At 45.5% G+C, this 27,683-nt stretch overlaps 3 protein-coding genes across 4 annotated transcripts; 1 reads left to right on the forward strand and 2 right to left on the reverse strand.

Annotated features, from left to right (window-relative positions):
* Positions 1–71: 71 nt before the first annotated feature.
* apba2b (amyloid beta (A4) precursor protein-binding, family A, member 2b) lies at positions 72–16,961 on the forward strand. The gene is made up of 15 exons (XM_029144068.2): positions 72–549; positions 1,110–1,405; positions 1,547–1,579; positions 1,639–2,343; positions 3,781–3,861; positions 4,972–5,011; positions 5,482–5,627; positions 8,234–8,269; positions 9,617–9,703; positions 10,927–11,112; positions 12,079–12,258; positions 13,790–14,002; positions 14,109–14,228; positions 14,562–14,702; positions 15,634–16,961. The coding sequence occupies exons 1-15, from the start codon at positions 96–98 to the stop codon at positions 15,703–15,705; spliced, it is 2,790 nt and encodes a 929-aa protein (XP_028999901.1). The 5' UTR covers positions 72–95; the 3' UTR covers positions 15,706–16,961.
* An 807-nt stretch (positions 16,962–17,768) lies between these two features.
* On the reverse strand, positions 17,769–20,395 carry sord (sorbitol dehydrogenase). Its single transcript, XM_029144067.3, has 9 exons — positions 20,222–20,395; positions 20,077–20,110; positions 19,755–19,919; positions 19,467–19,626; positions 19,262–19,380; positions 18,964–19,029; positions 18,696–18,874; positions 18,326–18,447; positions 17,769–18,228 (listed from the first exon to the last, which is right to left on the reverse strand). Exons 1-9 carry the CDS (start codon positions 20,273–20,275, stop codon positions 18,063–18,065), a joined length of 1,065 nt encoding a protein of 354 aa, XP_028999900.1. The 5' UTR covers positions 20,276–20,395; the 3' UTR covers positions 17,769–18,062.
* A 275-nt stretch (positions 20,396–20,670) lies between these two features.
* terb2 (telomere repeat binding bouquet formation protein 2) lies at positions 20,671–22,535 on the reverse strand. 2 transcript variants are annotated; one of them, XM_029145428.3, is made up of 7 exons: positions 22,271–22,535; positions 22,054–22,135; positions 21,820–21,959; positions 21,556–21,614; positions 21,407–21,471; positions 21,232–21,320; positions 20,671–21,124 (listed from the first exon to the last, which is right to left on the reverse strand). In XM_029145428.3, the coding sequence occupies exons 1-7, from the start codon at positions 22,332–22,334 to the stop codon at positions 21,003–21,005; spliced, it is 621 nt and encodes a 206-aa protein (XP_029001261.1). In that variant the 5' UTR covers positions 22,335–22,535; the 3' UTR covers positions 20,671–21,002. The 2 variants fall into 2 exon arrangements, with proteins under 2 accessions (XP_029001261.1, XP_029001260.1); XM_029145427.3 differs by having other exon boundaries at positions 20,674–21,124; positions 21,556–21,617; positions 22,271–22,530.
* Positions 22,536–27,683: the final 5,148 nt, after the last annotated feature.

The raw sequence follows: 27,683 nt of genomic DNA on the forward strand, positions 1-27,683 counted from the left end.
ACTAACAGCTATATTCAATGTTGCCCTGAGCTCCATATTTTTTCTGCCTTCTAGGTTTAAACATTTGAGAATGCACGGCCTGTAAGCCGCCAATCATGGCGCATAGGAAGAGGCCAGGGAACAGCGGAGGAAACATTATGGCTGCTCCAGGCCCTGCTTCCTGTCCCACCCCTCATCCAGCAGAGTCATGTGATCTCAAAGCCCTCCCCGCTCGGCAGCGCCCAGTCCACTACCCTAAGGAGTCACACGTGGCGAAGCCCCCGCCCCGCTCCTGTAAGACACAGTATTCATCTCCCAAGTCTAAACACGTGGGTCGAAATCTTCCAGAAGTGGAGGTGGACACAAAGGTAGATGTGAAACAATACAGCAACCAAGTAGATGCAGAACTGGAGGATCAGCGAGCAGCAACACCCTCTACACCAGAACATGAACACAACAAAGAAGACCATGAGCAGGGGAACTTCCACGGAGGAGCCGACAGTCTGGACGATGACTCCAGCTCAGACTACATAAACAATAGCTCAGATGATGACGAGGACTATGGCGATGGTGAGTGTGAACTCAGTTATAATCAAATTAAGTAAAGTAAAAGATGTTGTATCCTGTTGTCTGTCTATACTGTATAAGCGATGCTGTGATAGGCTGGCTGGACCTCACCTCTCAACCAATTGACAGCTGGGCTCCACTCCAGCATATTGTACCTGTGACCTTTATTGTAGAGCAAACACTAGAGTGAAAGAAATGTAAAATCAAACCTGAACACTAGAAAGCAGAATAAGAACAAAAATGTATGATACTGTATGAATTAGACCTTTGCCAAAAGTAGATGATGAGGTGAAGCGATTGCTTTAAATTAATGAATGCGTCACTTGTTATTCAGGTATTGACTTTTCAACAAGGCTGCAGCCACGCGTGACTTGGATGTAACCAATGTCATGACAGTCTATGCAGCAGCTATTAAGATAACAACACAAATGATATGTTTGTCATTAAACAAAAGGTCATGGGCTGTCAAAAGTAGGATCTGTCTGTAGATCATGAATATTAAAAGTAAAAAATGGACATTATACTGAATGGCAGCACCTTAAACAACATCTTAAATCCTCTAGGACTGGCTGAGGAGGACGAGGGCGTCACTTACTACATCCGTTACTGCCCAGAGGATGACAGCTACCTGGAAGGTATGGACTGCAGCAGCCAGGGAGACTGCGACCACAGCCACAGCCGGAGGGACTGCACCGACACCCTGCCACCAGAGGAGTCCCACACTGATGCATGCCACGAGACTGTGGACGGGTGGACCGAGGAAGGAGAGGGAGAAGGCAGGGTGAGAGAGGTAGAATGGGTGGAAGGTGACGAAGGAGATGGGACGGTGCGGGAGGAGTGGACGGAGGAGGATGAAGGGGTGGGGAGGGAGAAAGAGGGGGGGGGAGGAGGGAGTGGGGGGGGGGGAGAGAAGGGGGAGGAAGACGAGGAGGGGGTGGAGAGAGGGAGGAGGGAGTGGGGTAGGGGAAAGAGGTGGGGGTGGAGGGAGGGGGATGAAGAGGTGAGGGAGGAGTGGAGGGAGGGAGATGAAGAGGTGAGGGAGGAGTGGAGGGGGGGATGATGAGGGAAGAGTGGAGGGAGGGAGAAGAGCAGGTGAGGGAGGAATGGAGGGAGGTGGACCAGATCAGGAAGGAGCAGTGGGCGGGACGAGAGAGGCGCAGGGTGGAGGACTGGGGCGGGGGAGAAGGGGAGGTCCGCTGCGAGGTGGTGGAACAAGATCCGGATGAACAGATTTACAATGGAAGACCAGAACCCATCCTGGACCATCACCATCACCCCCACCACCAAAGCTCCCGACAGGAAACCCTGCATGCCCGAGAGGAAGAGGAGGCAGAGAGTGAGGAATACTGCCCCAATGAGGAAGAAGATGAGGAAGGTGGCGAGGAAGAGAGACGTGGAAGGGCTTATAGCAGGAACTACTATGCTGCCGAGGACAATGGCAACTCAGTGAGAGGCTCCCCTTACCGTGGCCGCAAGGTTGTGGTGGTGGAGGGTGAGACGGGGGAGGAGGCGGAGGAGGACATCGACCAGATCGTTGCAGAGATCAAGATGAGCATGAGCATGGGGAGCCTGAGCAGCGGCACCGACCAAAGCCCGGAGGAGCTGGCGGTCGACCCGGCCACGAGCAACTACGCCCACCCAAAGCCCGATGCAGCCCCCTACCCACAGGCCCACCACCGCCACGACAGCCGGCCCAAGTCCCTGAACCTCCCCTCAATGCACCACAACAACCCCGACCTCCAGCGGGGCGTCAGGGCCCGCTCCCCCGAGGACCGGCAGCGATGGCAGCAGGAGCAGGTGAGCGCTTTGTGAGCCAGCGGTTCAGACCTGCCGCAGGCTCGTCTCATAGCGTTCAGCTCAGCTATCTGTCATCACGCTACACTGGGGCTTCCTTTCAGTCAGTACATTTGTCAGCCAGGGTATGGACAAAGGCACATAGAACAGAGCCAGGAACACCCCAGGGGTGAAATGCTGTATCCTGCTTATTTTAGCAAAGGCCTAAAGCAGCGATTAGACGAGGAGCAGACGAGCTAGTGTTGCTAACCCCCCCCCCCATATTACCTCGAGACGCCCCCTCCTCCTGGATGAATGTACGCGCACTGTACTGTAGACACATGCATGCCCCACCTTCCATAAGGCCCAACATGGACGGCCTCCTGTGGGCGGCCTGCTGAGACGCACCTGCTCCACACACGCCTGTTTAGCTGTAGCACATTATCTGGGTCAGACCGTAACACTGGATCCTATGAGAGGAATCTACAGCGCTCTGCAGATTTATATGGCCTCTGGACTCACTCTGGAATCATTCACTTGTTTCCTTCTCTGTTACCAGTCGATACATACTGTACAACATGTTGTGGGCTTTGCTGATCTAATCTATGGATGCGATAAAACAGGGAGGTCTTTTTGTAATCGTATTTTAAAAGGTGCAAGAATTTAGAATTTAGCGAATTCCATGCAAATTAGCGTCATAAAATGTAATTTCATAAACCACAACAATTAACAATTCCAACCCACCAAACAGCAACAGCCTCGTTAATTTAATGAACCCTTGCGTAAACGCGTTGGGGAGCGCGGCCAACACTAATCAGAGCTTTACATTTCCCCTTTTTGTCAAGGAAGCCACTGAATTCATGGGTGTGGTAACTCATTCCAGCTTCAGATGCACTGCAGCGAAAGGTCCTTTCTCTGCCTCACTGAGGAGGATGAAGTTTTATTGGCACAAGGATTTAATTTCAGACAGCAATAAAGTTGAATGTTAATGACCAGTAGACTGCAAGATGGATATTCAGAGGCATAAATGCAGCCTCTGTGTTAATATATGCTAGAATTACTGTAGTTATATATACAAGATATACACATACATGCATTGGGAGATTAGGTAATAGAAAGTCTGGCTGGAGGACAAAGGAAGGACTTAATGAGGCACTGTTTGGATCAATCTATAGAAATGCATCTATTATCTATAACTATTTAGTGCACATCCTCTTTTTTCAGCACATATTCATCCTGTTTCGACAGTGAATGTCTCTCTCATATTCTTTATGTGTACAGTAGCTGCGCCTCCCACATCTTAGTCACGTGCCTTTTTCATGTGCGTCCCGAGAAAAACAAACAGACCTTTTCCATCCATTGAACCTGACATAAAAATTCAATCGCCCTCTTGTTCCATCCTGTTTTACTCTAACCTAATTCTTATCCACTTGCACCTGTTCCTCTGTGTCGACCTGCAAGGTGAGCAATGGCGCAGAGCAGCCCCGAAAACAGCAGCGCTCCGACCTCAATGTTCCCCTGGAGAATAACAATGTACCAGAGGTAAGACGCTGCCAGGCTTTCTGTTGCAGCGCCGCCTTCGTGGCTGCTCGAATCTGTTGCAGCATCGTCCGCTGACGCGTTTGTGAGCGTGCACACGGCACACGCGTGTGCGATTGTCAGATCAAATGAGTAATTGTGTAATTACGAGCTCCGATCATGTCTGGTCCCAGTAATGGAGCAGCATTTCTTGCAGCTTTATGAGAGCCATTTTTCACTAGGATGCCGGTGGCGGATGCTTGTAGTGCAGGCTCCGCCCACGTCACCCCGTCCTTGGGCTGAGTAATCTCTCTGAATGTCTGGTGAGCAAGGTAGAGGATCTAGTCGATCTGGTGCGAGTCTTTGAATGCCGTGATTCATTCCACAGTTCCACCTCTCACTGTGAGCGTCTTTTTTCTATATCCTCCTTGGCCTTCCTCCGAGCCCCCTCTCTTCCATCTCCCACAGCTATGTCATAGTTCAAATGGATGAGTAACACTTGGTGCACCCACTGTAGCAGTGCCCTTGAGCAAGCTGCGCTAGAGGCGCAGCACTACTGTAAGTTGTGCGTGCGTGCAACTTTGTGACTGTGATGCAGTCAGAAAAAGGATTTCTGAATAAATGAATGGCTGTAAAGGCATTTATAGTGCTGAACAGAGGGAGAGTCAGAGTGGCCAGTCTCTGTTCAGGGAGTGGAGAGTTTGTCACGCTCAGGCAAATGACTGTGGTGTGAGGGGATGAAGGTGGATGTCAAGGAGAAGGCTTCAGTTAGTGGTCGGAACAGAAACGTGGCATCTGTTATTTGATGATGTTTATGATGATGATCCAGACTCAGTATAAACACACACGCGCACACACACACACACACACACACACACACACACACACACACACACACACACACACACACACACACACACACACACACACATTCCAGAGAAAACACATTTCTGGTAGCAGCTGCATCAGAACAGAGAAATGTATGAGCCTGTACATGCATCATGCTAGAACAGTACTCACATGTCTGGGCTGTTAATAGGAACGTGTGCATGTTGTGATTAATTGTTTGAGAGTGTAACGCCTTATTGTTCATGTGCCTACATTATTTACCACAGTCTCTGTTTCCACTTCCAGCCAGCAAAGAAAGTTGCATCGTTCCCGAGCTTCGTCGATGGTAAGTTCTTGGGTCAGTTCCATGTATTGTCTTCCCCCAGTGCTCCTTTCCTGCCTCATGCGGAGGCTGACACCATATGAGAGGACGGGTTGACTCTCAGCTTGTACAGATGGTGACAGCACATCGTGTCCCTGGGAGCTTTTCTGGGTGTCTACATCTATATATCTCACAATCAGTGTCCACCTTACTGCTCAGCCTCACCCATCATCACCATCATCATCATCATTATCATCATCATCATCATTGTCATCATCATCAACATCATCATCGTCATCATCATCGTCATCATCATCATTATTATTGTCATCATCATCGTCATCATCATTGTCATCATCATCGTCGTCGTCATCATCATCATCATCATCATCATCATCATCATCATCATCATCATCATCATCATCCCCAGAGCAACAGTGTTTTGCTGCTATTTTCCTCATTAATCACGCCTTCTCTGCCTGTCCCTGGCCCAGTCCCAGGACCCTGTGAGCCAGAAGATCTAATTGATGGAATTATATTTGCTGCTAACTACCTGGGCTCCACTCAGCTGCTGTCCGAGAGGAACCCGTCCAAGAACATACGCATGATGCAAGCCCAGGAAGCTGTCAGCAGGGTCAAGGTACGGGAAAGACGCCCCCTCACACCCGGCCACACCGACTGACACGTTCTCACAGCGTCCACTAATCCAAGACACACATTTTACCCAGAAAACAAAGAGCGTCAGTATTAAAATAGCTACAATAATGGGAACAATTTAAAATACTGTTGAAATGAAAAAATTGTGCTTGTAATTCAACTACTTTATATACAACTGAAACAACCATGTACAGTACTATAAACATATTCATGCAATAACTAGTGATTCTGCATTAACATGTGATGAGTAAAACATAAGTAACTGTGTTCTTGAGTGAGAACAGGCCGTAAAATATACATGAAATATTTTTTATGAGCATTACACATTACTATTACTGTAGCTACTGTAGATAAACACATTGCTCATACTAACCTAGTAACTGGTTATTCCTCTATTATTTCTAAACATTACACTAGTACATTTGCTACAAACTGTAGCTGTGCTTGTGGTTTGGTTGCAGAGGAACCCTGTCTCTGTGGTTTTCAGGGTTGGTCGTGGCCTCAGAGAGCTTTTTTGTGACATGACATGATGCAGCGCTGATGTTTTGGTGCACAGTTGCAGCCCAGACACCGGGCACTTTTATCTTAGCCTCATGTCAACACAAGCTTGGCTGTATTGCTAAATATTGAATGAGCTCCTGCGTAGTGGTCTACTTTTAGAACGTTACAGTACATGCTGTAATGAGTCTTGTCACTGATGAGACAGATGCGTGTGAATGTGTGTCCAGGGGGTCACCTCAAGTCCAACACAACAGAATTTCCAAGTTTCAGAGCGTCTGGTGAAATAGTGTTGTAGAACATCTGTAACACAAACAGGTGCCTGAGCATGTAGGAACCTGAAATCAGCGGCTAAAATGCAATTTGTCAGTCATAGCAATTGAAAGGCGAAACATTTTGGGTTTGTTAAACATTCTGATTGGGAACAAGCCACGTGATTGTCATTCTGAAACAAATGGAATGATGGAGTGTGCGCTAAAAGGCCTTTTGTCTATTGGTTGGTGTGGGTCTAAAAGCCCTGTGCTGGCATCATTTCACATCTGTCCAATTTGTGTTCCGTTCTCCCCTCACTTGCAGTCTGTCATGCACAATTGACTTCCCTGCGAAAAGTCTTGTCAGGCTGAAACCATGGCAACCGTTTCTCACCTTTTAGTGCTTCACCCTGCTTTGATCAAGTCCGCTGAACAAGACGTTGTCCATTATCTCCTTGATTTGCTCCTCACGGGCAAATGAATGGCTTCACTGCAAATGACATTTAATGTTTGACATTGAAATGGGCCCAGTCAGCTGCATACGGATCCCAGCACCCCTGCAGCGCAGAGCTACTGTATGCATACACATGTTGCATGTGTATACGATATATACAGTATATGTACATACAGAGTACAAGCAGACAGTCTTGAAGCATGTGTTGCTGAACTGAACAAAGAAACAGGTGAATTTCAGCGGGCTGTGCAGGTTCTTTATGCAGATGGTTTTGGCACGATGCTTCCTGTGTTTGATGTAATATTTATGCTGCTTCTCTCCCCACTCACTCTCCCCTACTGTCTATCCTCTCCCCGCTATGCTGCTACGCTCCACCTCTGTTGCTAAAAGCCTCAGATGTCTGGCTTTTTTGCGTGAGCACCAATCACAACGGGGGAAACTTTACAAAAACCAAAACAGCCTCTTCCCTTTGGGCGCTTTGCTCAGCTGTTTCTTTTTTTTTTTTGCTAATACTAGTCTTAGTAGTTACATTTCCACAGAGTGGCCCGGGAAAGCATCCAGTTTCACACTTGGAAATGTAATAAGGTTGAAGCGCTAAAGATAATTTCCTGTGGTCGATGGCAGATGGAGGGATGAGCAGTGGCTCGGCGTGGACCTCACACAGAAGCCTTGATTTGGATTCCAAGATTGCCAAGTGTTAAGAGCACTCCAAAAGATTACTTATCTAAGTTCAACAACTGCAGGGTCCACTCCAAGAAGAGAATTACAGCTGAACTAATCCAACCCATGAGCCGACCTTGCATTTTCGATGCGGACACCAAAGCCCATGTCTGCGGTTTCAGTGCCTTCTGTCCTGCTGTTGGTGGATGGTGGTGAAAGCTGTGCCTGTGCACAACACCAGAACGGACATTGTTGTTTTTCTTGGCTGTAATGCTTCAGGAACCGCAGGCCTCACCATCCATCCCATTCTTGGTAAATGCAGATGTCATATCAATTCATGTTTGCGCTCTTTTGATTTGCTGTCTGAAAGAAAAACATGAATTATTACCTTATGTAATTGCTGTTTTTGATCTGTGTTTGATAACCAACAAGGCTGTGCTATCTCCACAAACACTCCTACCCTGTGTGCTCTACACCTCCTCCCTCTCTCCTCTGCCTCGCTCACGCTCTCTCTCTCTCTCTCTCTCTCTCTGAGAGCAGCGATAGCACGCCTGCTGTTTGGTTTGGGGCTTTAATGTCTTACCTTCATTTATTTACCTTCTTTATTTCCTCCTCCTCTTCCTCCTGTTTTTTGTGCTCCCGTACCTGCTGACCTTGTCCCGTCCCAACGCCTGCCTGCCTGCCTGCCTGCCTGCCTGCCTGCCTGCCTGCCTGCCTGCCTGCCAGAGGGTACAGAAGGCTGCCAAAATCAAGAAAAAGGCGGTGTGTAACAATCAGAGCAAAATCAAGACCCTTAAGCCACTTTCCCTCCATGTCCACTTTGTCCTCTTTGTGCCCATGCCTGTGTGTGTTGTCTTCAGCCGATGTCTGCCACATTCCTAAATTTGTTCATTCTGCTGGACAAATAATTGCCAGGTTTTCCAAAAATAAAACAAGCAAGTTTTGTTTTATGTCAGCATTTGGGCTAGGAGAAATATTAATATTATATTAATATTAATATTATCCCAAAGGCAGTGGATTTACATGATAAGTACCTTACACTAACAGTCAGTAAAACAAGTCTGTTAGATAATCCAGACCACGTGTTATAAACAGATACATTATGAAATGTTTTATGATATAAATCTTTACTGCTGAAGACTCAGGAATCACTGAACCCACATTAATAAAAACACGTGTACCGCTGTCACAACAGGGCAGCAGATGACATGTCAGCAGGATACTTTAGCAGAACCATATTTCTTGGGTTTCTCTTAATTGTCATTATTACAATCTAATAACATTAATCACCTTTGATTGTATTATTTCTGATTCATTGTATTTTTGTAATTCTTTATATGTGTAATTACACAATAATTAAGTAGAAGTCCAGAAATACAAGCACACATACAGTAGTAATCACTCCAGTGCTAATGTGACTGACGATAGTAATTTTTTATCTAATATAAATATTATAGACCTTTACAAATTTATTTAAGTGCAAGCTGAATTGTCAAATAGGCATTGTGGCTAAATATCTGTGTTTGCATATTAAGAAGCAGAGGTCATACACTAACCTCTGAAAATAGAAAAGGGGAGATTACACACTACCCAAACTAACAACACAGTTCCCTGTCTGATTTTGGTGCATTTTCGGACACAAGCCATGAATCAAAATACAAATGAATTAGCTACGGCGTCAGGTGGATTAGCGGTTTCTCATTTAATACATAAAGGTTCAAGTTACATCTGTTCATTCGTTTTGAATGCGTATTGCTAATATCTTTAATAATTAGTGTGATACACACAGTGATAGGACAGAAATACACCCAGGCAGGTTCTTTAGTGAAGCTTTATTGCTTTCATGGGTTTAGTGTTGTTGTTTAGGATGTGCGTTGGTTCCAGTTCCAGGTCGCTCAGTTCCTGTTACACAGATGCCTTCACCTTATGACACAGTTCAGTCTGTCCATGTGAATAAACATTTCTTAGCTAGATCCTGAACAGGCCTGTTGGCCTATCTAAAGTCAACATACAGTTCAGTCAGCTGTGAATTACCTGTTCAGCATTAGCAGTCATATTAGTTCCAAGTCAAAGGAGACAATGTGACCAAACCCGTGTTTGTTTGTTCAGAGTGCAGAGGGAGATGCTCAAACCCTCACCGAGGTGGATCTGTTCATCTCCACACAAAGGATCAAGGTTCTCAATGCAGATTCGCAGGTGAGCATCAGTAAATACACCTTCTTAATGTCTCTGTCCTGTGGAAGTAAACCAGTTTACCCTGACGGTGCCTCTGGCCAACTATTCCAGACTACGCATCAGTAGTGGTGTCATCACCATCATAACTGTAGATGCATAACTGCTTCTTATGAAACCTTTACTACAGATTGAACGAACAGTATTTATCAAATCCAATGACCTCACTGGCAAAGCTCCCTTTGACCAGAGTGAGAACAAGCATCTGTGCACAGAGGGTGAGTCACAGATTACGTACAGCACCGTGCAAACTGCCTGACTGCAACACAGTTTGCCCCCTGTGCTTTTAGTAGAGCATCAGTATGAATATCAAAATACTTACCTCACTTGTGCTTAATTATTCATTTCTTAAAAGGTTGTCAGAAGTTTCTTCAATTATTTTACAGCCTCTGAATCTAAATTAAAATGGCAAGCTTTTACCCTTCAGCATCGTCACCCTGAAAAAGTCAAGAGATAATGGTTATGAGGTACGTTTCCTCAAACGGAGACAGGAGATTGAAAGGCTACTGCACCAAGCAGCAGGGCAGAGGTGAAGGGCCGACAACCCGTCTCACTGAAATGTTCCTGCTTTGTAGCTTCACAAGATGCAGGTGTGCAAGGACAGCAGTACGAGGCTTCACAGGAGGCGGAGTCTTTGAAAGCACAGAACCTCAGTTCTCGAGATCATGAATAGAGCTTTGTACTCGCAGCAACAGTTAAATGTATAAGTGATAGATGATGTGTGTGTGTGTGTGTGTGTGTGTGTGTGTGTGTGTGTGTGTGTGTGTGTGTGTGTGTGTGTGTGTGTGTGTGTGTGTGTGTGTGTGTGTGTGTGTGTGTGTGTGGGCCATAGCCTGGCACAAATGAACCTGCTGCATTGCAGCTTCTATTTTGCTCCCTTTCCCATGCGGCTGCCACTGGTTCTGACACGTTTGAGGCCTTTTCCTTCCAAATAAAAGTCTCAGTGCCGTTTTCATGTGGGTTCTGACATTGATTCATAATAAACATAACTGGAACAGTGGGCTGTGACAACACTAATTCGATTTAGTCTCACAAAGCCAGCAGACGCCGTTGATTTTACTCAATCTGAAATGAGCTGTAGTAATATCTCACCAGTGCTCATTATAACACACAATATTCTTATTTTTATTTCATACACAGAAAAAGTTGCTTTTGACGTATTTGACTTACGTTTGTTTTATCCGCAGGAAACAATGATGGACAATGCACTTCGCACTATATCCTACATTGCTGACATTGGGAACATCGTTGTCCTGATGGCGAGGCGTCGGATGCCACGCACAGCTTCTCAGGACTGCATTGAAACGACCCCTGGGGCGCCTGAGGCAAAGAAGCAGTACAAAATGATATGCCACGTCTTCGAGTCAGAAGATGTGAGTGCTTCTGCAATCTGTTGGCTGGAAAGAGGCCAAAAAACATATGTGAAATGACTCATTTGAAGCTTTCTTAAAAATTTACTTTAGCTTTTTTTTGTTGTGTATCATCAGAAATCGAGGCAAAAATAAGGACACGCTGCGGTGCCTTTAATAAGCAGCGAGAGCAGGCCGCTGCTGTGACTTGATGTTAATCGTCGGAGCTTTTCTAATATTCATTTTTTTCACCACAGCGCTGCTGCTTTTTTTTTCTTCTTGAAGCAGATTCAGCGAAACTTGGCAGCGTGAACAATGTGGCTCAGAGGAGCCTGCAGCTGAGTGTCTGTGCCAGTCAGTAGAAAGGCCTGACTCCAATCTGTTCTCCCTTCGTCTAATTTAGCTGCCAACTTTCAAAAGCTGGCCAGAGTAATAATAATAGAACAATTCAGCCGCTCCTCCATAAACTTTAAACAGTTTCCGTTATTACGGCCCCGCTGGCTGCATCCTGCCTCTGTCTGTTTCTGACTTTTGGGAATTGAATTTAATGCCAACTAAACCCAGACATTTACAGCGTCTGCCCTTATAGAATTAGATTTAAATAATACCAGCGTGCAATATTGCATTCCCTCTTTACTCTTGATCTATGTTATCTGTCAAAGCCTTCAGGTGGAGCAGTCGAGCAAGCTTATGGGTGTGGACTGGGTTTGCAAAGACACAACCAGCTTCTAAGCTGGATATTGTTAGTGCTGGTGTTGTTTTTGTAGCTTTTTTAGTTTTTGCCGTTTTGCTCTCCCCTCAGTGTGAACAACTTCTGACAGTGTAATAGATATCAACATATTCCTGGCTCACTCTGTGCCTCTGCCGCCAGGTGGCTCTTTTCCGCTGCCTTCTTATTGATATGCAACGCCAAACCTTAGCTTTTGTGGATCTGACAAGTGAACAATACAGCTGTGTTAATGCCCCGCTTCCTGCTCTTCCTGCCTCCAGGCCCAGCTCATCGCCCAGTCCATCGGCCAGGCGTTCAGCGTGGCCTACCAAGAGTTCCTAAGGGCCAACGGCATTAACCCTGAGGACCTGAGCCAGAAGGAGTACAGCGACATCATAAACACCCAGGAGATGTACAATGATGACCTTATCCACTTCTCCAACTCCGAAAACTGCAAAGAGGTTGGTCTCCAGCATGCGTGCATCCATATCCATCCGTAAAGGCCATAAAAAATCCTATTCCTTGTGATGCTATGGGAGAACAGCAGAAGAGGCACAGATTACAGATGCTGCAGGGCCTAGAGAGAAATAGACAAGTATACAGTGTATAATTAGACAGATTAGGAGGCAGATGGTACAGAGGAAACATTTCAGCTGTAGCGTTTCCTCTTTAGATAACACTGCCCTCAAAGCGTTACTGGAGGTTCTGAGACGTTTTCTGCTGCGTGAGCAGAAACGGCTGCGTGGCCACACAGCTGCTGCCGCGGAGGCACGTGGTTTGTGGCGATGGGGAAAAATGGGCTTCTTTGGAGTAACTGGGGCTTAAAGCGTAACCAACGGTGCGGAGGATACATTCAGTAGCATCATCTGCTGGCCGACAGAACGGGAGCAGGAGCATGCGTTCTACATAAGGAGAGGCGCACGTCAGCTGGAAGACAACAGGGCTGGAGAGCGTTCGCCCCAGCTCTGTGCTGAGTTAGGTAGAGGTTGGGTAGGATGCACTTCACTGGAGCTGCTGGTCCGTATGCAGTGTCATCACTGGGGTCACTGGGTGAAACTGGTCAAATTCTGCCCCGCCTCAATCTGCAGTTCTGTAAAACAAATCTGTGATTGGTCACCAAGTCATTTTGATACAATATTCTCATACTAAACTATTAAACCATCACAGGAAGAAAATCCTGAGTCGGCAAAGTAGAGGCATACTTGTAATTTGTCATATTGATCTTACATTTTGTCTAAGGAGAATTTCTGTAATGATCATATTTAGGGGTCTTTGTCTTCTCATTTTTGTCTCTATGAGTGGAAGAGATTAACACTGACACTGATGCAGCATACATTCAGTGCTGTCAGCTCATTGATTTGCTACATCACTGGCAATAGACTAATGCAAGGCGATCAATAAAAACAAAATCTTTAAAGATGAACTCTTTTGCAGATGACAGCGTTCCAATTGCCTCTTTTTATATATTGAAGCAATGTAAAGGCTGTTCATGAATAGTTTATAGCACAGGCCTTTAATCCATAGGCAGGTGCAGCACCTCTGTGCTACTAATACTGGAGCTGCTGTGTATCGTAATGAGTCAAATGTTACACAGTCCTGCTTCGTATTGCATGTTTCCCAGCTCTTCCCTCCTCTCACTATGGGGGCTGTTATACCACGGGCTTCTGCTCTGATCTGTGAAAGGGAGCCAGAAAAAGTGCATTTCTTGACACATATCAAAAGCGAAGCGCGTTGTTTTAAGTAAAAACAGGTTCTCCGCGCCTTCTTCGGCAATTTGTAGCAGAATGGCGGCGGCGGCGGCGGCAGAATCCCGGGGTGAAAAACAGAGAAGCGGGCTGATGGAAACTGACGAGTGCTTTTGACTCTGTGATCTCTTCTTCACAGTAAAGAATGGAAAGAGATGCTGCAATGTTGGACTTGACACATAAATAATACAGCAATCTGTGTGCTCCACCCATGGCTGGAGTAACTGGTCCATTGCTGTCTCCACAGCTGCAGCTGGAGAAGAGTAAAGGTGAGATCCTGGGCGTGGTGATCGTGGAGTCTGGCTGGGGCTCCATTCTGCCCACTGTCATCTTAGCCAACATGATGAACGGCGGCCCGGCCGCTCGCTCCGGCAAGCTCAGCATCGGGGACCAGATCATGTCCATCAACAACACCAGCCTCGTGGGGCTGCCACTCGCCACCTGTCAGGGAATCATTAAGGTACAAGGACGCGGATGCCGCGTGGCCCCAGGGTGAAGTGCACATTCAGTCCGTTCATTTAGGTCCAAATCGCTGCTGCATGTTTCCATTCATGTCTGTGATAAAGGGCTTAAAGAACCAGGTGCAGGTGAAAATGAACATCGTCAGCTGCCCTCCTGTGACCACCGTCCTGATCAAGAGGCCAGACCTCAAATACCAGCTTGGCTTCAGTGTGCAGAACGGCATAGTGAGTATAAGTCTAGTCCACAGAGTGTGGAGCTTGGTTAGTTCAGCAATGTTGCTATAAACCAAAAATGTATTTAATATAAATGTTTCATAATTCAATTTTATTGTCATTGCTGTACTTTGAGCAGTGACTTAATGAGCTGTTGAGTTATGATTGTCTGTCAGAGACTTTCGCCTCAGTGTCACATGCTTTCACCGTCACACTGCTGTTGCTTTAGCCTTCCAGCGACTTTAACACGACTTTTCCTCCTGTGTGTGTGTGTGTGTGTGTGTGTGTGTGTGTGTGTGTGTGTGTGTGTGTGTGTGTGTGTGTGTGTGTTCTTTCACGCTGCAGATATGCAGCCTGATGCGGGGAGGCATTGCTGAGCGAGGCGGGGTCCGAGTGGGTCACAGGATTATTGAGATCAATGGGCAGAGTGTGGTGGCCACAGCTCATGAGAAGATTGTCCAGGCTCTGTCCAACTCTGTCGGCGAGGTTAAACTCACACACACACACACACACACACACACACACACACACACACACACACACACACACACACACTGACTCACTCACAGAAAACACATTTCTGGTAGAACTATGAACTACGAATAGTACTTGCTAAAAGCAGTTGCATACAGTATGTAGTTGAGACTCATGACTTTCTTTACGTTCTCAAAGGAAATCAAGAAAATAGCATGCTCTGTGAATACATTATGGTTGCTGCTTTTGAAATATACTAACAACTACCGTGTCATTATGTTCATCCATTCGCCATGAAAGGAACAATGTGTGTCTATAAATTGTGTCTCGTGGCAAACAGTAATTTCTCCTCATACTCAGGTCTTTAGAGTCAGACAGTAACAGTGAAGTCCCTCTCTTTTACTGCCTGCCAGCTGCACCAGATATCCAGTTTAGTTTTGCCTTTTATGTTCAATTTAGGGATAGTTAAGGGATAATTTAGCTGCTCCACGCGCTGTAGGATGTAAAAAATTCTGTCTAGACATTGAAACAATGCTACAAAATAAAAGAATGCACTAAAGAGTCGACAATTGCATGAATAATGTATCAGCCGGAACATAAAAGAGCTCGGAGGTTTAAAGTTCAACGCAGCGACAGGAAGAGAGGCTAGACTCATGTTTCCAGGCTCAGCTGTAGCTGCCGTGACTGTAACAAGCAGAGATGATGTCACGTTTAGGTTAATCTGCGTGTGTTAATCATCCTCCTGGTGATTATTACATTACAGATGCTGCGCTTCCTCACTGTGTATCCTTATTAGGATCTTTTCTAATAATTGTAATAATCCTGCAGCATGTTTTAGGTGTCCGAAGGAAAGGAATGACAACGTCCCTATAATCCAATAATCCACGTTAATTCTCCAACGCTCATTCTCTCACTAAAATCCATTTTTCCTTCTCTCGGCCAGATTCACATGAAGACCATGCCGGCAGCCATGTTCAGGCTCCTGACAGGACAGGAGACACCCATGTACATATGAGGCGACCCCAGGTTGCTGTCAGCTGTGATCGGTATCTTCACCCGAGCTGACCACAGACTGGGGGGAAGATTGCTTCCCCTTCTTTCATTTTCCTCCTCTTTATTTTTCTTTCTCTGAGCGGACGACTTCAGCGCTTCATCTCTCCCTCGTCTGTGCTTAACATACAATGACCGTTCTATTGACATGAGATGTGTTTCCCATCTGACCAGCTGACGAGATCAAGTGTGTGAGCGTGGAAACTGTTATTTATTTGTCCCGTCTGTGCTTCTCCGTGAGTGACGATCGTGTGGATGGACTTACTGAGTGAATGCATCACAATTTATTTTTTATATTCGCATAATGCAATATGATACTTCTACTATACTTCTTGTATAGTTTCATTTCCTTTATTTATTTCTCATGTAAATACATATTTTGCTAATATTGTGACGGGAGGCAGCGGGGTGGGACAGGCCACGGCTGCATTGTAAATACTTATTGAATCTTGCTGTTGAATTGAAAGCAGACTGGGACGAAGGCAAAGGCACAATGACATGTGAATTTCAAAGGGAGTTACTTTAAAGTTTCAAATGTCAGGTTTAAATGTGGTAAGTCGATATAATGCACATATGAATCAAACCAATGCTTGCAGCAGGGGTTCATGGGAGAAACGCCATAGCCTTTGATTTACTTCATTTTACGGCAATACTCGAGTTCCGCCTCTGAATGGGAAAATATGCCTTTTATAAATTTGATGTACAAACACTCACACATTTAAATGACAGCAAATGGATTAAACGAACGTGCATCGGTTTTGCTTTGATTATCAGTCACATGTGTGAAGTTACTTTCGTGTGCTACTCGGCTGTATGTTCATTAGTGTCTCTGACTGAAGCTCGTGCATACAACGAGCGGATTGTGAATGTACCGTGTTGTGTGAGCCGTCCCATTGCCATAAGCAGTATTAGAATGTCTGTACAGAGAAACGTGTCTAGTGTTGTCCTCATGTTAAAAAAAAAAACAAAAAAAAAAACTAAAGCATAACACGGGTTCGGTCACGGCAAACATCGTCTCACCTGTACGTTGGCTTTCAGCCCCGAGAGGGACAGAGAGAGAACTGTGAATCACACACTGTGACATACGAAGCCTTACCACAGAGTAATGCTTTTACAATGCATCATAGTCCAATTTAACCATGTGAACATTATCTGTGTGCATGCCTTGTAAAGTAGTATCATGTCATTGTGGCAAGATAATAAAATGTGAGCTGCAGTAAACTGGCTGGTGTCTGTGGACTGGATCAAACATGAGAACAATAGGAGACTCGTTAAAAGGTGTTCAACAGGTAAAGTTTTGAATTGATTTGAACTGAAACCATCAGAACATTTGCCAGGAAATAATGGAGCCAGCAGAAGAACAAAGAAACAGCCCAGAGCTTGGACTCAATAGAGCTGACAGAACTGTACAGTGGAGATGCTGGGTTCACTGGCTGCTCAATACTACAGGTATCACTGTGTGTTTCACAGTATTTAGCACACACTGTACATCGTATGGACTACAATGGAGAGAAGAAATGCACGCGTGTCCAGTAAATAACGGCTCCGGCTTTGAGTGTCCGCTGTCACAAAGCTGGAACCAGATCAAAGTGTCACACACAGTGTTTGCACACAGACAACAGCAGTGATTGATTTCCACAGCACTCACCAGTTCAGCAGGGTGCGAATCTGTGCCGTGTCCAGGAAGGATAAACGTACCAGCAACATAAAGATGTCAGACAACATAAATATAAAATTCTGACATTTAAGTGACTGACGTTATATCCCTGTTATCTAAGAATACCAATGTTAATAACACTCTTCATACATTTTGTCTTCTTTTTCTGTGAATTGACGGCACCGAACCATCAAACCTTCAACAACCAGCACAAACTGCACATACTGCGTTTGCTATTAGATGACATGGACTCATGGTACTGATTCTATTTGGCACTGATCTCAATTGAGACTCTGGTTCCCTCTAATGCCAACAATCAGGAAGTGCAATATCTGAAAAAGACACAAGAAGCAAAACACAAGAAAGCCTAACACTTTGTAAATTAAATTTTATTTACTAACAAAATATTGTTGTGGCATTATTTAAATAATTATAGATCTATAATACAAGAGTGAAGGTTATATGAAATGTATTTAAAGAACTGTGCTGATGGGATTTTACTCTTTGGTTAACTACATGTCTGAGCTGCAGGCAGCACAGCAGCCAGTTGTCTTTCACGGTGTCATTACTAGACTCTTTGAACCCCCTCTGTTATCTGTCTGGGGTTAATGTTCAGACAGATTGTCGGTCCGGTTGTTCCTTTTGCTTCTTCGCAGCTGCTCGGATCAGGGGTCCTGGTCGTTGGGGTCGCACTTTAACATAACCTTGATGCCGACACCCTGGCGTGTGGTCTCGAAGGCCTGCACCGCCTGCTCCAGGGGAAAACGGTGGGTCACGAGGGGCTTCACGTCCACTTTACCCGCCGCCAACATGGCGATGGCCATCGGCCAGCTGCAGCACAGGACACACGTTTCACTCAACCACCCAAAGTCAGGCTTTGGCGCAGGCTCTAAACGGATAACAGTGCAAGTAGAGGCTGTTTCCGTACGTGTTGCAGTAGCGGAAAACTCCTCGGATGTCCACCTCTCTCACAGCAGCGTTGACCAGAGGGACAGTGACCATCTCAGGGCCCAGACCCACCAACACAACCACGCCTCCTGAACGCGTTGCCTGCAGAGCAAATAATTGTTTAAAAAAACTATAAAAACAGCTGATAATTCTAAGTCTGCAGATACTCAGAGAATAGTACAGTATAATACAGTAAATGTAAACAGTTGCAGTATCAAGTTATTCTGTAGCAGACTATCATTTTGACACAAGGGATGACAATCTCTCTATAACTTATAACTGTACTTCTAATAGAATCGTCTTCTTATTGTCAGCGCTGCAGTGTGTGCGTCACTGGGTGTGGGACGCACATAGATGGCAGTCTGGATGCTGCTCTCAGCACCGGTGCATTCAATAGCGATGTGAGGCTGAGTTCCGAGCAGGTGGGCAACGCTCCTGGCGAGCTGCTGGGGTTCGTCTCCTCTCCTCACTGGCAGCTGGAAGTCAGCGCCCACGTCTTTGGCCATTGCCAGGCGCTCCGCAGACAGATCTGGAGTCAGAAAAAAAAGAGGTGGATTAAAGATAAAGGGAAGAACATACAGTCGAGTCAATCTGAGTGTCACGAGCCCAGCGCGGTACCGGTGATGACGACCTGTGACGCCCCCATTGCCTTGGCCACGAGCAAAGACACCAGCCCAATGGGTCCTGGGCAAATAAACAAGGACCTATTATTATACAAGGACGATTATGTGTGAACAGTAGAGCGTGAGTACTAAACACAAATAATTCACCTTATCTTGCTTAAAACACTTAAGAAGCTAATTATCTTGTTTTCAACACAAGGAGTAAGTTAAATATTAATTTCAAGGGATCATCAGTTTTTCCACCACTTAAGTTCTGTTGAGTCAGGGTTCAGTCATTTTGGCCTGAGTGTCACCTGCTCCACAGATGAGCACAGTGCTGCCGAGGGTCACGCCAGCTCTGCGGCAGGCGTGAATCCCCACAGACAGGGGTTCGATTAAAGCTCCCTCCTCGTAAGTCACGTTATCAGGTAACCTGGACGGACAGACGGACGCATGAGAAAGAAGAACAAGGCTGACAGGCTGAGAGTGGTCCTCCTGGGTCAGTGTGTGAAGGCCTACTTGTAGCAGAAGCTGGCGTTGTGCTTGTAGTATCGGCACAGGTTTCCGTCATCGGGGGGTGTGGCACAGAAGAAGATGCTAGGAGACAAGTTGTAGCGTCCGTTTTTGAAGAACTCATCCATGTCGCGGGGAACGCCGGGCTCAATGGCCACTCTGTCACCTGAAAAACAGGTTCAGGTTCATGACGCCAACGTTGTGTGAATGTGTGAATTTACATGCAATGAATCACCGTCGCTCCCTTTCTGTCGTGCACCTTCGATGACACGGGCCGTCCGGTCCAACACTCACCCACTTGGAGGTGCTTCACGGCTGATCCGACCTTCACCACCCGTCCCGCCGCCTCGTGCCCCAGCACCATGGGTTTGGTGAGCACAAAGTCCCCGATTCGTCCATGCTGCCAGTAGTGAACGTCAGATCCACAGATGCCGACAGAGTGCATCTGGAGCAGAACCTCTGGATACAACATAGGGTGTGAACCGATGCATACTGTATGAACTAATCACAAAATGACACCAGACTGATCTCAAACCTTTCAATTAATTTTTACATATATCATTTATCCATTTAGTTAAAGGTCAGTTGTTGTTACTGGACTGGATCGCATTAGTACCGTTAGGTCCCGGCTCCGGAACAGCACAGTTCTCCTACAACAGAGGGAAACACGCCAACCGGCTGCTGTGACTGAGAATCACACAGGCTGTAGATCACATGGGTAGGTACTGTAACATGGTAGCGGTTCGGGTTCGGGTTCCTACCAGCCGCAGGTCTCCTTTAGAGCGCAGCACCACGCACAGATTGTCCTGCGCCATCACACCGACATCAACGGGACGGCGACAACAAAGCACCAAGCCACAAGCAGGCGACGGTCCGGGTCCAAAGCTCAGGCAATCAGAGTCCACGTACGGGGAGCGAGGAGAGACAGAGCTTCCGGGTTGTGGGCGGATACCAAAACAAAGAGTGTGATTGGCCGGAAAGCTGCGGGACGGTCTACTTTAGAGAAAGGGCGGAGGGGGGGGGGGGCTTACACTGAATTATTTTAATCCTTTTGAATTTCAACCCCCAGCTTTCTATCATCAAAGAATATTCTAAAATAAATTATATGTTAGAAGACTAAAAAAGCTAATTTAAAAGGATTTACAGATTAGCAAGCATTTAATTGTTCTCGTCCTGTACTGAGAACGTAAATTTGGAAAAATAAACAAACTTTTGAGAAACCAAAAAACATCATTTTAATTCAGAGGTGTCCCTGTTTAATAAAATTACACTTGAACACACTGAGACAGAATCTACAGTTGAAACATGCTATTCAGTATGTGGGCTTATTTACATTTTTTTAAATAAATTATTTCATTAGGTAACATAAAAAGTACTGAACGTTACGTGAATAAAACACCATACAAAATAAAATAATGTGGACTCAATCAAATGTGATTGATGAACACGTGCTGTGGTGAACTTTATATTGATTACACAAACAAATCCAGGAGGAAATGTGAGCAGCTTTTATCTGAAGGCACATCTGCTGCTTGTTCTTGATTAACAGGCTTTTCTTTTGCGGCCCATTTGCTCATGTCCAGAGTTTCTGCATCGGGAACACGCAGGACGAAAATCACACAGATCTCCTGTATATTTCTGCAGGTTGTCCATGCTGACGTATCCTAGAGTGAACAAGTCAACGGAAGATACGTAAGAAAAGGAACTGTCAATTACCTTATGAGACATAGATATCACACAACATCCCAACAAATGAAGGCAGAGGTCTCACCAGTGAGTTTTTCGCTAACTGGATAATCGTGCACATGAACCCAAGGAGGCATCTGACTGACTGACGACTCTGTGGGCGATGAATCAGGACTGGCAAGAACAACACCTCATTATTTTAAAAACTAATTAATCAGTTAATTCCTACTCTAAATATGTAACGTAGACATTTATCGTACTTGCTCTTGCTGACGTTATTTCCTTCACCTTCGCTGTATTCGTCTTCTGTGTCATGCACACATGTCTGTAAATCAGAAAGCAGTCCAACTAAGACTATGATTCCAGGAATCTTCATGATTTCCCTTTGAGTAAATGATATTGTTCTGACCTGAGCGACTGCCTGTTCTTCTTCACGCTCCCAAATCAACCTCCCAACCACAACCCTGACTTCTTAAATAGTAATTAGAAGATAACAGATATCAGTTCATTACCATAAAATATTTAACCAAAGTGTGACGGATGCCTCTGAGACACATTTTGAAGTACTGAACAATAAGTAATATTAATATTAATAACATTAGCAAAACATGTTTTATGTGTAGAGGGTCCAAAGGCAAATGGTTTTGAGTTGGACACACCAGTTGTTCCTCACCCTGCTGTACTGAAGCTGGAGGCAGCACATAGTGTCCGATGCAAACAGACTTTACGCTCTTGCGCTTCTCGCAGGTGGAGAGAAACAAGCTGTGGAAAACCACCACCTCGCTCCACAGGTGATCTCTGCTCTCAAATATCCTGAACAACACAAGGCAAGTGAACCAGTTGGCGTCGCTGTACTTAACTAGCATGAGATTATACGGTGAATCAACAGTTTCATGCTTCTTCGCACCTCATGGTGTCTGGACATGTAGCATCAGCACTGAAAAGGTAATCAGCCGTCCTCCACCCAACAACGACCCCACCCTCCAGCGCTGGAAGAAAGGCATTGTGACTAAACTAGTATGGATCATTTTAAGATTAATGAGACTTTGTTAAGATTTGATTTTAAACAAATATATTATTATGTGAACCACGTGTGACAAGCGCAGTTTGACCTAATGACTCACTCCAGAAGTCCCTGCAGGTCTGTGGAACACTGCTGGAAAACCAGGCCGATTTATTCTTGAACATAACGTCAAACCTCTCTTTTGACAGAAGAGTACAGTAGTTTTCCCCCGGATCTAGTCTGCAGAGTTCAGGCTTTTCTATGTTTGCTCCAAGTTCCTTCACTTGTTGGGGTTAGTGAACTCTGCCTCTGAGCAGCAAAGCTAAGCTAATTTAGCCACGCTAGCACCGTGGCGGTTAAACGGCAGGGCTGCATTCAAAAGCTGCCTAAAACTGTAGGAAAATACAGCTTTATAGAAACAAACAGCAAGTTGCTTTTACGGTTGCTGGTGTTTTTTGCCATATTGGTAAAGAAATTGGTGACGTTGGTAAACGTCTGTTCTGTCATTTATGGAAGCAGTTTCATTTTTTATGATTCACTATTGAGGCTTCCTCCCCACTGTCTCCTACGCTCAGCCGCAGGTCAGCAGTACCACGCTTCGCCGTTAGATGGCAGTGCTTTTCAACTGTTAATAAATCAGTGTGTTTAATATGTAGTAGATTAAAACAGCTATTTTTGTTAATATTCAAAACATATATATCACAGTAATCATGCCAATGCAGAGTAGGTAGTTGTATTGTTCACAGGGCATTAGGTTTGGATATAAAACAGTGAGGTGCACTGTTTTATCATGTGAAGCCCTATGAAGGTGAATCTACGTGGATTATGATACTGGATGAGAGAAATTACTATTCTACATAAGACATTCTCAGCTGATGTAACTGCATTATGGCTTCACTGTGATGGAGCGTATGAGGCTTATTTTCATCTCGGCAGGTAAATGCATGTTGTTTCTGATAAAGCTGATTAAAGCTGTTGCACAGACACTGCTACGTTCACTAACGTCCTGCACAGAGGCTTTCTGCCTTGTGTTCTCTAACCTCATTGTTGGGTTCTCCTACCGGTCAGGCACTCATTCCCATCATCAGCCACACACTCACAACCCACTGACTCATCTTTAAGAATCACCATAATGTCACGGAACCTTGAGCTTTCTGACGGCAGCAGCCTGTCAAAGATGGAATTGGTGTCCTGCACCATCATTACACAACGGAGCTGCCGCTGTAACTGATGGTCTGTGCTTGTTTGGACTCTGATAAGCACCAGTCTGTCACAGTGGAGGAGGTTTCATTTCATGCTGCTGTTCCTTAAGCTTTGGTTTGATCTGTGACTATTCTAGATTGCTGCATGTTTTCTCTTTTTTTTGCGATATTTTCATCTGGTCTCTGCTGGTAACTGGGTTCCCCCGCGCAGCACAGCAGCTGCTTGTGGAGGTTCGGAGCAGTAATAACTATGTTGCCATGACAACAGCGTAGCCACACCTTGGCCATTATACCCAACCCCCCCAATAAGATTCATTCGGAGCAATGCATGAGCGGCTGGTTGCTGGTTGCTGGTACACACAGCAAGGATTTATCCACTGGCTTTTATTCAACAGGATGAAACGATTGTGTTATATACTTTGATATTTCTTTGAAATTTTGTTAAATATTGAAACATAAATTAATAGAAATTGAAAAATACCTATTGCCAAATGGGGACTATCAAATTCTGGCTGCAGCTTTTCTTCATGTTATTACTATTGATTCAATATGTGTTATACTCTGTCGTAAAGCATAGTGACTGGTGCATCACTGCTTGTAAATCCCCATATTTCTCATCCAAAAAGACCTTATTTTAATCCAAAAATACCTTATTAAAGACTAATATTTGCATAAGGTTATATTTTCAAATGACTTTCTTACAGTGAACAATGAGTCGTTCCTGTTTCCACTGGGGGTGTGTTAGCGCTGTGTGCCTGTGTTATGTGATGTCCAGGAATTATTCACATCAGGCCAATTATGGACGCGTCCTCTCCCTCCGTTTGTTTGTTGTTCTGTGTTTGTCCCTCCGTTGGACAGGAAAAGGCCCTCGGTGGCGGAGCCCATCCGTCTCCCATGTGTGCCTTATATTGTTCCATTGTGTGGCAGCATCAGGTCTTGTATTGTGCCTGTATTATTGTTGCTGTAGCGTAGTGTGTGTTTATTTTTAGCCCATTTGATGTTTAATAGAAATGGAGAAAGCTGCCTGATGTGTCACATCTTTGTATCACAACACGCCGCGCACACGCTGGCCTGGTTTTGGTTTGTCACACAGTCCTTTGATGCTACATTTTTAACACCACGGCTGTAGAAATGTCTTACTGCTTCGCTCGTGCAAAGGAGAAAAGACGCACACCAGTAGAAAACAGTTAGATTAAACAATTTAATTAAACAGCACACAGGAATAGTCTCACAGTCCTAAATGATTTTCCTGCTGCAGACATAAACACAGGCAGGTCTGTATCAAGCGGAGAAAGATCTAAAATAGAACAAGCTCGCTGACAAAGTGTCTCTGATGCTGCTTCCAGACACGGCGAGAGTCGGAGTCACAGTCAGCGTTCTCGTGCACCACTTCGTCAGCAGAACGGAGCGGTGAAACCAAAGTTACGCCATCCAAGACTTATGGACGGCTTGATTTGCTGCATGCATGGGTCCGTCAGCTTAGCACACGTCCACTACGCTCGTGACTTACTGTAAACGGGCACTTTATTATCTCAGCGTGTGTCTCTCTCTCTCCATCAAGTCTCTGTCTCTCCGGCTGAACCAGCTACATCAAAGGGGTGCGCTTCAAATCGCAGGTGTTGAAGGATTAAGGCCACCGCAGGATGGGGTTCATTCTCTGCCTCATCTTTGATGTAGTTAGCGTGTTAGCAGGCTGTCGACTCCTGTTACATGATTTCTGCGGTTGTGCTTTGATTTGGCTGGTATTTGAATTTGCATAGGAGCCCGCGCGTTGGATAAGTTAGCTGGATGAATAATAGTAATAATAATAATGAAACGTGTTTCTTCTGTGGTGCTAGTGTCACCATCTTCATGTGGCGTTAAAACACAATTTAGGATGAAGGAAGGCAGCTGCCGCGCAGCGTTATCTACAGCGAGGTGTTAAAGCGCCGTGTTGAAAACGTGATGCATATTTAGGCCATAGCTCTTAAAACAGCCTCTTAAAGGCACACGCACATTTGAACAAGCTTTAAAATTACACTTTAAAACTTAAAATGAGAAATATTGTCCTTTACGTGATACAAAGGCGTCTGTCTCAACAACAAAGCGCATTGTTTGTGTTTTACAATTTTTATATTTCCTGTTTGTGCACAGATTAATATCTTTTGACAATTCTTCATACAACTGACCCACTTCATCCAAAAAGAACAGATAAAGCAGATTAAAAAATGACTCTCACTTCTTTAGTTGCTGTAAAGTCGCCCTCGCGTCCGAGCAGGGAATCAGAGGAGACAGGGCAGCGTTTGCGGGGCCTCTGGTTCTGGCTGCAGGGTTCAGGCCGACCTTCGGCCCCGGCCGGGTCGGCGGGGGGCGTTGGTGCCGGAGAGGGACAGGACGGTACATTGCTCCCCAGACCGTTAAGAAGCCACGCGGCCACGGCTGAGCAACATCTGACAGAGGGGGAGAGCAAGTGTCACGGGCGTCGCAGGCGCTCCTTCAGGGCAACGGCCTCGTTCTCAGGCGGGCCGATTCCGCGGACTCACATATGCATCACGCGCACGTGTTTACGCGTCCGCAAGGATGCACAGAGGTCTCACTTAGGCAACACGCAGAGTGAGAGATGAGTTCTAGCAGAGGACACCTGCGAGACAGAAACTGCCAAGAGAATCAAAGTTGGGAGTGACTGGAGCCAAGTGAGTGTCTCAGCGAGGACGTCACGCTGCGATGCCAGAGCGCGTGAGCGCCGTTAGCGCCGTTAGCGACGAGGCTCCACGCGGATGATGTCATCGGTTGGGTCTCTCTGCATCAGCATCCTGCTGAGCACCTGCCGTCTGGATGAGAGACTTTTCGAACTGTGCTCTCAGACATTTGTCGCTGTGAAGCTGAGTTTCATCCTTGTCGTTACCAGGCAGGATGGACTGTGTTTGCACAATCTGGCAACTTCCAGGGTGGAATTGGGTTCATTCTGCAACTACCAGCTCTTTTGTACTCATTACACTTTCAAACCTTTGTTTGGTAATGATGGAAAGAGTGCGTGAAATGCTACTCGACTCGAATATCACTCAGAAGAATGATCCATGTCAGTTTCATAGATAAATACTGCAATATAATATTTTTTTTTATTGCTGCCATTCAGTAACTCTTCCATGTTACACATCATTGCACCTGCTGCATAATAACAGTAACTCTGAGTAACTTGAATGTTTGAAAGGTTATCGTCTCATCTTAGCAAAGTTTGCAAACACCATCACTGGAGCAGCGTCAGCTTTTCCCATTAATAGTGACACAATGTAAACAGAAGACAGGCCGTGAGCAGCGTGGATCGAACCCTTGGACCTCTGGCTTCTGTCTCATCCTCTGAGCTCTCTCTACCTATTGCTTTTTGTTTTCCAGACACAGGATGCCTCTGTTTAAACGCAGGTCTGCCTGTTTTCTGTATCCAGCTGTCACAGAAATGAATGAAGAAATCTACAGTGCGTCTGCTGTGAGTCTGAACCTAGCAGGAACTTTTGGAGCATAAGGTCATTTCTAACAGCAGCGCAGCTGTGGAAAAGCACCGCTTACATTAAAACAGCCTAATATGAACAGTTGAAATATTTGATTAGTGAGTGTTTTCTTGCTCGGCCAGTGCCTGAAACTACTGTATAATTCTATTCTCTGTCTCTATTCTATTCACTGTTGAGACCAGTAGACAGAATATGTTCAGTTTATGTGAAGTGTTTGGGGTTTTTAGATTTTAAGCTTTAAGAGATAATGGTTCATGATTATTGTGTCATTAATCATCAGCTGTTTAGTGTGAGACATTTTCCTGGTTTATTAAACTGATCCTGTTAATTACAATTTTGTAACCGACCTACATGTTTATTTAGAACCTTGTAATCTAGTTTGTCGTCTTTTCTGGTTGTGTTGAATCAGTGTTTTCAGGAATTGTTGAATCTCGTCTCTACTTTTGTTTTGCGGACCTAAATACTTACAAAGCAGTTTTCTGAGGCGGCGCGTTGGAGATGCTGTATTGTGACAGCCCTGTTTGCGTTCCTCGTGAAGTCAAATGCATTCAGATCAGCGGGGCTCAGTCGACGTCTGGAGCTACTGTAGAGACATTGCTGCTGGAGTTGGAGGAGGATGTTGATGGTGACGTAATGCCATCGGGTTGAGGTGTCTGAGGCCTCGCAGGAGCTGTAGCAGAGATGCAGCAGCGTTAAGATGCTTCTGCATCTCCTGTGTGCTGACGTTGTCAAGAAGTTCATCACTGAAGCGCCTCACACCTGAAGTGACAGAGCTGCCAGTTACAGCTGTGTGTACTGGAGTGTCGCACTTAACTCCTGCTGATGTACTAACCGTCCCTGTGCTATG

This window comes from Betta splendens, chromosome 3, assembly GCF_900634795.4.
Source record: "Betta splendens chromosome 3, fBetSpl5.4, whole genome shotgun sequence".
Lineage (NCBI taxonomy): Eukaryota > Metazoa > Chordata > Actinopteri > Anabantiformes > Osphronemidae > Betta > Betta splendens.